Source organism: Prunus dulcis, chromosome 4 (assembly GCF_902201215.1).
Source record: "Prunus dulcis chromosome 4, ALMONDv2, whole genome shotgun sequence".
Classification (NCBI taxonomy): Eukaryota; Viridiplantae; Streptophyta; class Magnoliopsida; order Rosales; family Rosaceae; genus Prunus; species Prunus dulcis.
In genome coordinates, this window is record NC_047653.1 from 2744601 (window position 1) to 2757853 (window position 13253).

General features: G+C 38.6%; 2 protein-coding genes across 3 annotated transcripts; both read right to left on the bottom strand.

Annotated features, from left to right (window-relative positions):
• Positions 1-2547: 2547 nt before the first annotated feature.
• On the bottom strand, positions 2548-5623 carry LOC117624972 (MLO-like protein 12). Its single transcript, XM_034356521.1, has 12 exons — positions 5453-5623; positions 5301-5358; positions 4907-5178; positions 4514-4574; positions 4311-4399; positions 4143-4217; positions 3979-4067; positions 3815-3864; positions 3673-3713; positions 3382-3555; positions 3259-3294; positions 2548-3155 (listed from the first exon to the last, which is right to left on the bottom strand). The coding sequence occupies exons 1-12, from the start codon at positions 5576-5578 to the stop codon at positions 2736-2738; spliced, it is 1491 nt and encodes a 496-aa protein (XP_034212412.1). The 5' UTR covers positions 5579-5623; the 3' UTR covers positions 2548-2735.
• Positions 5624-7046: 1423 nt separating this feature from the next.
• LOC117624607 (auxin response factor 3-like) lies at positions 7047-12694 on the bottom strand. 2 transcript variants are annotated; one of them, XM_034355957.1, is made up of 12 exons: positions 11747-12694; positions 11572-11628; positions 10821-11054; positions 10638-10722; positions 10383-10473; positions 10147-10311; positions 9909-10028; positions 9761-9836; positions 8889-9048; positions 7908-8800; positions 7682-7779; positions 7047-7354 (listed from the first exon to the last, which is right to left on the bottom strand). In XM_034355957.1, the coding sequence occupies exons 1-11, from the start codon at positions 12023-12025 to the stop codon at positions 7726-7728; spliced, it is 2214 nt and encodes a 737-aa protein (XP_034211848.1). In that variant the 5' UTR covers positions 12026-12694; the 3' UTR covers positions 7047-7354; positions 7682-7725. The 2 variants fall into 2 exon arrangements, with proteins under 2 accessions (XP_034211848.1, XP_034211849.1); XM_034355958.1 differs by having other exon boundaries at positions 7050-7354; positions 10872-11054; positions 11747-12693.
• Between the last annotated feature and the right edge of the window lie 559 nt (positions 12695-13253).

Genomic DNA, 13253 nt, shown 5'->3' on the forward strand with positions numbered 1-13253 from the left:
AGATTCCTAATTGGTATATACGAGCACGAAATCATATCAAAATACATTATGCACAAAGATATTTTACTTTAAGTCGTTCAGTATAATTATTCATGTAAGTATGCGTTTAAATTCTTGCAATGAGGGATTTGTTGGCGAATTAAAAACTTGATTGAAATGTTTTATGAAAAAAAAAGGGGAAAGATTTTTATTGAAATGAAAAAAAGAAAAGAAAAAGGAAAACACAAAGGCCAAACCAAACGAAACAAGGAAAGACTTGGGCAAGTATGTAGGCCCATAAACAAAAACAATATGGAGGCCCCAAGTAATGTAGTACACTACACTGAATCTAATGAGCTGGAAATTTCATAAAGCAATAGGATCTTAAACATAATAAACCTAAGTAGCTCCCAATTAGAGTAGGACATGGAAGGAAGGAATCGATGGTCACTGCAACTCCCAATTACAGTAGGACATGTTACCACCATGTGCATAATTACTTTCCTTTACCTATCAAGATAATCTTTATGAATTAAATCGTATTCGTATTGGGATTTCTTTCCTAATAATTAGTTGGTTTTTTTTCCTGTTTCTTTATGGATGTGTATCTCTCCTATTCCTTCTTGAATCAGAGTTACATCTCTACAAATAGTGTGACCCTGCCTTTCTTCTGCCCTCTAGTTTGTATCCAATCCAAGTTTAGTTCTGCAGCCGCTATGAGACCTTGTGATAAAAGTTCCCAATCTCTTGGAGCGCCCTCTCATGGTCGTGGTCCTGGTGGTCGCCATCATAAGTCCTCCTCAAAAAGATCAAAAAGATCAGCACCCGGAAAATCAATATGGAAATTAGTGACGAGTAATATTAATCTTGATGATCTCCCTGAATTTATATTACTGGAAATTCTATGTCGACTTCCTTCGGAATTTGCGGTTCAATGCATGTGTGTGTCCAAACGTTGGTTCAGTCTCATTTATAATTCTTATTTTTTTCGTCGTGTCCAAAGTGATAAACCCATTACACGCAGTGTCATTGTCCCGGATACACAGCATGCAAGGACGACATTCTTTTCTGTGTCGTCAGAGGAGCCTCCTCATGAGCTGGTGTTCAAAACACCACCACGTGAGTTCTCTCTGAGTTTCCTCCCTTGTTTCCAAGCTGATTGTGATTTTTTTAAAGGCGAGCCGTGTGTGGTAGGAACATATAATGACTTAATTTTGTGTTGTGCAACCACGCATTATCAATGTGATTACTACATCTGCAATCCACGCACCAAGCAATGGGAGGCTCTCCCTCGCCCGCCTCGACGCGGACGCCACAAGAGGGTAATGGTTGGATTCATATGCGATCCCAACTACAAGTACAAGAATGATCGAAAGCAAGCAGAAGCAGAAAGATCTAGGAGGACTGTCAATATTCAACTTAATAATAGTATTATTAATGTTGAGTACAGGTACAAGGTTGTGCGAATAATTGATGATCAATGGGAACGTCCCGAGCATTCCTCCCGTTTCTACATGGAGATCTTCTCTTCTGAGACTGGTAAATGGAGACAGTCACATGTTTTCAGCCCGCGGAGGTTTTGTTTTACTAGATTGTCTCCCTACCCTGGGGTTGCTCATAATGGAAGCTTGTATTGGTTTACTGATACTGATCGCTTTATGGTTGGGTTGGATCCCTTCACTACTCGTGACCAGCTTTATATAAATGACACTAGTAACTATTGCTTTCGTTTCATTGATGAGCCTGAAGACGAATCTCGAACAATGCATTTCCTAGGTGACTGTGGAAGAGGGTGTCTGCGGATGTGCATGTTGCCTCATGACTGTGATCTTAGTGGTATGAGTGTTTGGGAGTTCAAAGATGACGGTCATGGTTATGTTGATGGTCAAGTCGACGGGCCTGGAAAATGGTGTTTGGTAGACAAAGTTTGCCTGTTCCAATTAGTCCCGGAAAATCCACTCCTCGCTAAGTGGGACCGTGAGTCCTCTACAAAAACGGTTATGGTGCTAGCTTTCGATCCAAATAATAAGGATGTGTTGTTACTACATTTGTTTGGTCGCATTGTCATGTACAACATCCGTGCAAAAACATTAAAAGAGACCACTTGGACCACTCCATTCACAACTCTCGTGCTCCGTTGCGCCGGGTTATCTGTCTTCCCAGCCTTTCCTTTTGTGCTCCCATGGTGGCCGACGCCGATAATTACTAGTAGGGGTAGGCGACAAAGATTCAGCCCTAATCGTTTAATTCCTCACACAGCGAAAGTGCAGCAACCTACACCAGTTTCATCAAAGAGGCCAAGGGAAAATGGACGAAAGGAGGCGGTTGCGACTGCCGTTTCTTCTTCTAGGCGGCCCAGTAAACGGTCTAGAAGGTAAATCATTGTAATTTTGTATATATAAGCGGGAATGGCTGACCACAATCTGAGTTTGATTTGAGTATATATAATGTAATCCTAGTTAATTAGGCATAGCTTAGACCTTGTCGTCCTTGTAATGTAAGTAACACATGTAGTCTCTTTAACTTACCACTTATGCAACTACATGTGTTGCTTGTACGAAATTAATCGATCACAAAAATTTAATACATTTGTTCTAATGTTCTGTTGAAAGTTCACTTCCTATGATACTCTAAACAATATCAAGAAAATCATAAAAACAAATCATACTCGTCAATCTATGAACATTATAGGCAAGATGAAGAGCAACTTTAATAACTGTGCAACCCCCCATCATGGCCAAAAATGGAACTCAAACTCAAGTGTTTGTTTCTCCTTGTGCCTTTTGGGCCTCCCTTATTTCAAGTGCTACATATTCAGCATCGTCAGACGGACGATCAAAATCCACAGTCGAGAATGAAGCATCATGACCACTGAAAGAAGGTGAAGTGCCTACTGACAGTGACGTTTCAAGAGAAGCATCCAAGGAGAGTCGTGCCGAGTGAGGGTGGTTCCTAAGAGCCAGGTTCTTCCTGGCCTTGGCTCTCCATTTTTTCAGCCCTTTAACCACGTTTTCAGTGAAAACTGCTTTTCTCATTGATGTGCCCATCTGTGTGACCAAAGCATAGAGAGGCAGAGTGACATAGCCACAGAGGATTTGCACAATTACACCCATGCCCAGCCTTATCACAATATCCTCTGTTTCATGGTGGAAGCATGATCTTAAACCAAACTTGTACTGTTTTTTTGAAACAATCAATTATATGCAATTAATTAGTAAAGGGAATATACCATTTTCAAACTTCAAACAACATATCGGATTAAAATATGTGCTTACTTACCCAAGTCCATGTGAAGAATGCCAGCTGAAAGGAATTCTGCAAGATGCAAACAAATTTAAAAGATTATCTTCTTTTCTTAATTCCATTATTTTATTGGCTTTAAAGTTATGATTGAAGACTCACCTGAAACAGTATGAAGTGCAAAAGATGGAGAAGCAACTGAGGCCAGTTAAACCAGAAGAAGTGATTGCTGGGCTTCACAAGCAAAGTTCCTCTAACAACATGAGATTTATCATGGCTGTCAAGGCACATCTTAGTTATGATGCCCTGCAGCTTTGTTCCAACCAGTAACAGCATCTGTAGGTGTAGCATAGAAGAAGAACAAAGCATATGAAAATTGCAACTCTTTTTTTTTTTTTTCTTTCTAATATCTAATCACAGCTTTAATCAAGTATTAAAGTTGATTTTTCTCACCACTAAAGGAATAAAGGGAACCCATAGATAATTGTAAAAACCTGCAGAGGTGCAGCAAATGATAGAGTTAGCCAAATTAAAAGTAATAATTTATAACTGGATTCATTTGATTAATTAAATAGATTCATTCAGGGCATGTTACCATGTGCATTGAAGAATATGACAAATACTGAGAACAACCAAATCCACCAGCTGCAAACAAATTAAAAAAAAGAAAATGCCAAAGTTTGCTTAGTTGGAGAGATGTGCAAGAGAGATAAGCATCAAGGTCTTATGATCATGAAGAGCCATCTTAATGAAGTTTACCTTATCCCCATAACCACACCAAAATCCTTTTCCAAATTCCTTCTTATATATTTTTGAAAGTTAAAATGGCTCCCTTCTGCAAAATGAGCCTACAAACAGCACCCGAAACTTTTTAGATTGAACCAATCAAATGAGTCATTCATGATTTGTTGACAGATTAATACCATTATGAATCCATGCCTGAGAGTGAAGTAATCCGATTTGGAGACAGAATTAAAAAATTGTCTAACAAAGGAAGCCTGCATTTAAAAGATACATCATTAAACTTGCTATATTTCTTGTTTATTAGTTACAGAACAGTATGTTTAATTAAATTTGATTGAGTTTAATACCGGCCAACGAAGTAATCGATTGTCACTCCAACACTTCAAATGTCGCTTCCCGAATGAGGTTTGATATGTGAGCTGAAACCTCCTTGGATCTACATGTTATTTGCAGTATGGTGTCAGAAAAATGTGGTTAAAAACTAAAATGGACCCGCAAAGACTTGTATGCAGATATCTATGCCATCCATTTATATCCCTTGAAAGCTTACCGTAAGAAAATTGATACTCCAATGTTCTGGTTTCTGCCTCCCAAGACTCCCATCTCTTCATCTGGAAAACAAGACAATATAAAATGTTCACAACAAAAGTCAACATAGTCAAACTCGAGTCAAACTTTCCCTTTTAAAAGCTCGAAAGAAAGAACAAGGAACCAATGATTTCAAAAGTTTGTTAAGAGTTCACAATTGTGGAAGTCCCTCTACAATTTCCCTTCCTCTTTTCGAAGTTACAATGCAACTTGAGTTTTATCTTAGTGTTTGCAAAAGTCAAAAGCAGACAATCAAGCTTCCCATGCATAACATAGGATTAACTATTATTTAGGCAGCAGAAATGTAATGGAAACTGCAGAAAAAAGCAAAGAATTGGTGAAATGAATGAGTTACCTTGGCCATACCAAGAGCAAAGGTGAGGACGCAAGATGAAACGTGGAACATAGCAAGCACAAAAATCAAGTATTGCAGCTCATATGCACCTTCCCTCGACATCAAAGAAACTTTTCCCTGGTCAGAGCATTTGGTTTCCTCGACAGCATGACCAAAGGTGGAGCTCTTGCAAGGAAGAAAAGATTCACCAACGCTCTTTGGGATGCATATATTTGCAATTGGCTTTTGGCCCACAGTTAGTAGCAACGATATGAACCCCAACAGCATCAATTCTACATGGTGGAGGGACAAACACAATCTCAGAACGGAAAATAATAATGTAGCATTTCTTATGTTACGTACGTACCCATCATTTTATATTAAGTTAAGCTTAATTCATGTTGTGGACTCTAACCTGATTTGATCTTATCAAGAGCCTGAATGAGAGACTTCCTCTTTAACCTATGAAAATACTGCACAAATATTTCAAGACAAAAACAAATGATCACCTTGCATTGCATGGATGGAAAGATGAAACAGAGTTTTATATATATAATTATAACATACCTTGTGTAAGAGATGAAGCAAATACTCGATTATTATGGAGATCACTATCAGAAGAAAGACAACAGTGGCCACAGCCCATGTTGGTGTAGCTTCAAGTGTGTTTGCAGTTTCCTCATCTCCAGCCATCTCTGTCTTTGCTCTGTTTCTCTCTCTGTCTCTCTCAAGGCCTGAATTGGGTTGGTACAGCTTATAAGCTAGCTAAATGTTTCAGAAGGAATACATATACACACCTGGGTCCTGGGCCCACTGGATTTTTCAACATGGGGTGCGCCATGTTTGACTCTTCGTCGACCTTGTACTGCACCAATGACGTGTCCGCACACCTCTCATTCTCTTACTACAGTGGCCAGTGGTTACTGTTCTGCTAGCGGTTGTATAAAAAGACAATACAAACTCTACATCACATATGAAAAAATACTAAAAATTATACACAAGAATTGTATTTTACAGATCCAGGCAGATTTTGTTACACCTAGCTTGATCTAAGCTGAGCTTTTTTTAATTTCTTGGTTTTACACGTGATTTTTTATGTTTATTACTCAAACACGTTTTTGTGATGCAAATTTGATACTACGCAATATGTTGGTTTTTCATAGACATGGTTGTCGGTTTTGATTTTGAGGACCACAAAAAATATTTTTCAAGGACGCGGGATATCGTTGACTCTCTCTCTTTTTCTGCCTTACTATTCTGTTTACACGTCGAGTCTGATGCAACTTCCGAAACCTTCTGCTTTGTGCTTATTGCTTGTACAATATGAATGCCACATCAAAATATGACTTCATTGAGTCCTGCATAAATGTTACAGAGCTTACAAGGGGGACCAATGAACAGCTTTTTTTGGACCAGAGTTGATCTTATACAACTCTTTGTTTGATAAAACTATTTGTATCATATTTATCGTTATATCATCAACGGGACATTTCTCTTGTGAGAAATGTGATTAACAAGGTTGTTGTTGTTTGCTTTTGGTTGATGAAGGATCACCTCCCCAGAATACAGTAGCATATTGATCGCTAATTGATTTGGACAATTTACCACTTTGGTTCAATAAATACGAGAAGAGTCAATGGTGTCACTTTCGTTCACTATGTTCTCACTTGTGTGTTGTGTTCCAAGAAACTGGTGAATGAATAGAAAGTTGTGGAGACCAATAAGATGGTGAATGCAATTAACAAGAAATAGCAGAGATGTCTCTTTCTTTTCTTTATGAGGAGAGGTCCCTATATTATATATATATATATATATATATATATATATATGTATATATATGTATATGTGTGTGTGTGATTAATGAGTCATTGCATGGACTTTTAGGTTGAGTTTCTTGGATTGATGCGACCATCTACTAGATATAGAATATTCCAACATTCAATAATTTAAGACTTTCAGTTCCCATTTCCAGCAAGACATGGCAATGTTACGTGGGAGAATCACAAAGGCAATCTGGGAAAAGCCAAGACAACTGAACCCAGCAATAATTCATAATTTTCTATTGCTGCACATTCTCTAACAATAACTACATCACAAAATTCTTGCTTTAGAAACAACAAAATACGAATATAGCAGGGCACTTTGGAACAGAAGAACAAGCTTCTTGTAGGGCAGAGGAATAATTTAATTAACAATTGTAATTGCGTGGATAGAATTTGCTCAGTTTGGATAGGCCCCTCTTTCCAACAGGGCTATCATATGAGAGGCAATACATAGATTCTACAAACTCTGTTGTTTTCAAAGCTGAATTAACAATACAATCAAAGTCACTTGAGGCGCTTAGTTACAATTTTTACCTCGAAAGTTAAGTTGCATAAACGACAGCACACGGATAATCTGCACAAAATCTCAGTTGCCAAGAGACTTCGCCCGTACATAGCATAATTATTGACATTATGGTAACATTTTCTGCAAAACAATGTCGACAGAAGTAAGAAACTCATAACATAAACTTCAAGGGGTAAAATACTATACATATGCATAGAAAAACTCATTCTGATTCTCAACAGAAAAAGAGAAATTCAAACAAACAAAAAAGACCTGACAGCTAGAACTTCCTTCATATTAACTAGGGTTACTTGTATACGACTTTGAATCATATATTTGGCCTCAATAAGTTTCACTGGGGTTTACATGGTACCAAAGTTTTGACACCACTGCAAGTAGGTTTTGATGCTAGGATGCAGACAAAACAAAAAATAGAAAGATTGATAAAAAGTACAATTCAGCACTTACTAGTTACTGCTTTTGATCATCTGCAACAAGCCATTGTATCATCGCTATCCTTGTAAGCAGCTTTCCATCCTTTCTCCACGCCAGTCAAAAGCCCATTCCTATACATAAACACACCCAACTCACAAATCAGATTATTGTAGCCATCAATCTTAGAGAAGATTAAATGTCCAGTCTACCGCTACAAAAGATACGATATTACAGCATAAATTGAAAAGAGGTTGCATACTTTGGTACAGGTAATTCCAACTGCTGATGTCATCAATGCAGGCTTTGAATGAAACTGCACTCCAGGATTTAATGTAGATGCAGTTGAGGTGGAGTTGCTCTCTCTGTCTGGGACACGTTTTTCCTCAGACAATGAGAAACCAAAGAGTCTACAGCTGCCTTTGTATGGTGAAACCGCATCCTGACTGCCACTAAATGTTGATTGACTTATTACAGGATGATTTGAGATACCATGTTGATTGTAAGAATTCATGCCTCCATGATCTTCCCTGCTGAAGCTACGTTCACAAAATGAGGATGATGCTTGCTTTCCGCCATCTGATTCAGAGACATATGGAGTTCGTTTTATAACTCTCTGTTCCTCCTGGTTATGACCATTGTATACTGAATTGAATTCCGGGCCTGGATTCATTGCTTGCTGGAACATTAACACAGATGATGGTGATGAAACTTGCACAGACGAGGCAGATGGGCGCACGTGTGCATTATTGCTCTGCATCATGGCAGACCACCCATTTCTAAAGCTTGGCACCTGAAAACCATCATAAATTCCAGGGCCACCATATTCATGAGCCTCGTTATTAGTGGAAGCTCTTCCATATGGTGGGCTTGGAAATATTTCTTGACCTTGCAAGACCTTATGGAATCGGAATGATTCACCAAAGCCTATGCCGGTTGAGGTAATCTCAGAGTCCGCAAGTGACTTTCTGAGACCATTACCTCCAGCAGCAATCCCAGAACCACTAGAACCATGAAAACCCCTCCTTGGTTCAGATGGATGTTGATTCTGACCACCTAAACCACCAAAATGAGTATCAAAACCCAAAATTTCTTGACCTTGCAAGACCTTCTGGAACCTTAAAGATTCCCCAAAGTCTGATGCTCCAATCCCATCTGTAAGAAAAAAAAAAGTCACAATCAATAAATTATGTTGCAGAGATCTTGTCACAATGGAATGTTCTAATCTGAATGCACGACATACTAGGAACTGGAAATTCTGTTTTTGCTGCAGACAAGCCACTCCTGGCCCTCTTCAAACCAGCTGCCATTAAGCTATGGGAACTTGAAACAGAACCAGATGGCTCGATTTCCCATGGGGAAACCCTGCCATGCTTACTTGTGTCTATATCATCCCACCTTACCTGCAAGAGCAAAAGAAAAGTTTGAAACCAATATATCTAGTGCTAATGGCGTGAACTTATCACCTAGTAAGTTAGTATTGGCATACTACAGAGCAGAGAAAACATCCTTTGTGATATTTTGGTTAATACAACTTTCAAGGCAGTGAAAAATAACTCAACGAATCTTTGCAGTTCTAAAGACTTGACAGCTACAATAAGCAACACCGATGTCTATGTATGAAACATTAAAAACATTCCTTCATTTCTGAATATGATAGGGTTCGAATAATCAAGACCCTGAGTTTCTATCCACAGGGTTATGAGTAAGGTGTTTTGTTCAACAATTAAGACAAATTTTGTGACAAATACAAGAGCAGATTTATCCGTTCAGAGCGTGATTTAGCCAAACTGTGCTAACCCCTCAAGACATGTAATGATAAATACAAAGAAGTGTTAGTGATTCATCCTAATTTTAACATGGTGAAGATGTCATACAATTTTCGTTATATTTTGCCCTCTTGTCCAGTGGCCCAAATGCTTCAACTCTTGTTTAAAAAGGCTTACACCAGATTTGTTCATGAAATGGTTTCGCGAATCTTAAATGTAAAATCAACAAAGTAAACATACAAACAGTAATGCATGCTCGTGTAAAAGTTTAAGATACACAAGGTCCAAATGCTTTTGAAGAAGAAAAAAAGGATATATATAGAAAGGCTCTGTTAAAAGTACGTACAACTAGACATCTCCATTTTGAACCAGGCCATCTTACAGGATCCAATTCACTAATTCCAGTTATCAGCCCAGTGTATCTGCCAAAAAGACATTTTAATTAAAATTTGAGTTTAAATCCTTCAACTATGTCAAATTTAAGAATGCCAAACCTTCGCTCTGCTGCATCTTCTGTTTCAAAACGCATTTTGAACCGCATTCCAGGTGAAAAGGAATGATCAAGGCACCTCAAAAATTTACGGGAAGGTATTATGAATTCTGATGAGCTGGCTCTACATGATTAATATGGAAAAATATAGGGAGAATAAGATCCAGAAAGACAGATAGGTCTAAAATCATAACTTTCAAGATTACTTTAAGAATATGTCAAATGAATGAGCAGCATATTACCTTGGATTGTAGAAGATGTTAAATGCATTCTTCATGGATATAGCATTCACCACGTCCGTGATAGTGTTATAGTTTAATTGCTGGCTACAAAGAGTTGGATAAGTAGCGGACCCTTTAACCTGGGCTGCCCTTCTAATTCCTAGCCTCAGTTCTCCATCATCACCCCTATTATAAACATTGTATGAGAATCATGAATAAGGGCATCCAAAGTTTCTTGAACCGAAGGATTCATATACCTGAGAAACAGCACTGCATCTCCAGAGACGAGCTTCTTCTTGTTCACAAATGCACTCCATCCAGTGGTGAGCAAATGCCTTCGTGGCTGCCCTACTCAAGCCAAATGGAAAGAAGAATAAAAAACAGACAAACAATGAATCTAAAACATTCCATTTACAAAGTTCATAATAAAACCCTAATAAGATTGCTATTGTTTCATAAAGAGATAAACCCGAAACTAATGAATACAAAACATGTCATATCTTTTGGCATACCCCTATAAATATGTCTGAACCTCCACTCCAGGCCATGCAGATCCTTTGCTACGAGTTCTTGTGAAGGCCTTTGTTGATTGTAATCCTACAAGCATAACTTAGTTGTCTCAAAATAAAATACAAACTTGTACTTGATTAGACTATGAATCAGTTATAAAAATGATTTCAGGTAATGGAAGTCACCAACAGGTTATGCCGAACTACATGTTGGGGGATAAAATGAACTACAAATACCAGGGGAGGAAAACAATCCTCAGCAGCACGACGAGGGACGGAGAAGCCTCCATGAGTGCTAGTATCAGAAGCAGTAAGGGTTTTGCAGAACATATGGGGTGTGGTTGACTTCCCAATTGCTTCGACATCCTCCTCCTCACCATATGCATCAGTTTCCCCTTCCCGCAGTTTGTGTTCAATTTCCTAATCAGATTAATGCAAAAATGAAGTCACCCCAATGTTCAATAGACACAACATCAGATAATCTCCAAGAAAAGTAAAGAAAACGGAAAAAATTGACCCCCAAATGAAATTGAATGCATAATAAGTAGCTGCTTCAAAATGTCATGGAATGGTTATCTTGTGTTGTCTGCTAAGAATGCCAATTGCCAAAATGGGATAGAAGGAGACAGACAGATACTAACATATAATCTTTGAAAATGCTAAAGCGGGAAAGAAAGCCAGGGAGAAGGTGAAATTTACAAAATTTTGGTTTTAAATTGTTTTGTTTGCTGAGAGATGAAATGCACTAGAGTCTACTGTATGGAAGGCTTACATTTCTGAATGACTATTGACAATTAAACTGAGCTTTAAGTTCCAAAATCACAAATAATAGTACCACCATAAGGAATTTGAAACAACAAAAAAAAAAAAAAAAAAATCTATTTTCAAGCATTTTCTCACAAACCAACCAGAGAATCAAAACCACAACAAAGCCCACCTCACTTTCAGGAACAAGTGAAACCTGCGCATACACATCGTCGGTACCAGTCTCAGCCTGTGTAAAAAAAAAAAAAAAACCCCAGAAAACATGAGAACCCAGATAACAAAAACAAAAAAGGCATCAAATTTCACAAAAACCCCAAAAACCGAAAGCATTGTAGAGTGAGACTCACATGGAGCTTGACATCAACAACGCGACAGAAAAGGTGAGGTGGGAGATTATAAGCCGAAGCTGGAAAATCAGAGACTTGCTCCAAGTGGCCCTGTGGAAGATACACTACCACACTCCCTTTCTTTGGCAGCGAAATCAGTGGGCCCGCACACGCGTGCCACAGCTCCAAGCACACCGAAGCCGAAGCCGAAGCGTCAGAAGCAGAGGAAGTTGAAGACGAACCACACGACGGCGTTTCCTCGTCCTCCGTTGCACTGTTCAGATCGATTAGACCCCCCATGTGGAAATAAACAAAAATTGCACGGACTCAACAACAAGAAGAGAAGGAAGAGGAAGAGAAGGACTTTGCTTTTGCTCTTGTTCTGCTGTTTACAATATGAAGAAGAGAAAGAAGGAGGAGGTGTGTGAATAAGAAGAGAGCATAGGAGGAGGTTTCATGTCTGCATTTTGAGAGGGGTGATGAGGACGAGGTTAATTAAGTGCAACTTTGGCATTTGCTAAAAGAAGCTCAAAAAGACACACCACAGCCCACCTCTCTTTTCTTTCTCCCTTTGCTCTTCTGTGTCTTTCTCTCTCTGCCTGCTTAATTTTCTTTTCTTCTTTTCTTTTCTGCTCTTTTCTTTTTCTTTTCCTTCTTGAGGTGAGAAAGAGTGTACCACTGTTTGTGTTGTGTGTGTGGATTGTGGATGGGCTTTTGGGTATCAAATCAAAGCTTAAAGCCTTTTTTAACTTGAAGAGAGAGAAAAGAAAACAGAATTTAATAAGCAAATCACATAATTAATATGGGGCTTTGTTGCTGTTCTCTTTTCATATAAAAAAAGATTAAATTTTTTCTGTCTGCAGGCTGAGCTGCACTGCAGCACTGCTGCAGCTGCTGCAACGCTGCAACTGCTGGGTGTGATGTGTGGCAGAAAGACAGTGTGAGAGAGACAGAGAGAGACAGAGAGAGAGAGAGAGTAATGAGAGTGTGTTTTTAATTTTTTTCCAATAAAATATCATGGACTGAAAAGTGGAGGAGGGTCTGTACGGCACCCCCTGTATTTCCGGGCGGATGTCTATTCTGTCCCCTTCTACTCCATCAAATCTCACTCGTATCCCCTTCCTTAATCCTCATTCTCTCCCTCCCCCATTTTTAATATTTAATATAAAAAGATTGAATTTTTGAGAAAAACAAAACCAAAGACCTCTTCTTTTTTTTTTGTCAAAACAAAAACAAAGACTTTGAACCCATCTTTTTTGTGAAAGTAAAGCCTCTACATTCTTTCTTAAAGCCTAGTTGGGTTGTCTCCCTTGGTTTCTTCTGATATAGATTTACCACTTTTGAAGCCATTGGGTTCCTTCCTATATATTACTATTGCATTGTAATTTGGGATGCTTTGGGTTTTTTCTCCTTTTCCTTTTATCTCTTGGGTTCAATTGATTTTTTGCATAGCCAGAGCAGAGACTATTGGTTAAAGTGTTGCTGAAAGAAAGTTACAATCTGGGCAATCTGAATTGGCCAACTTTGA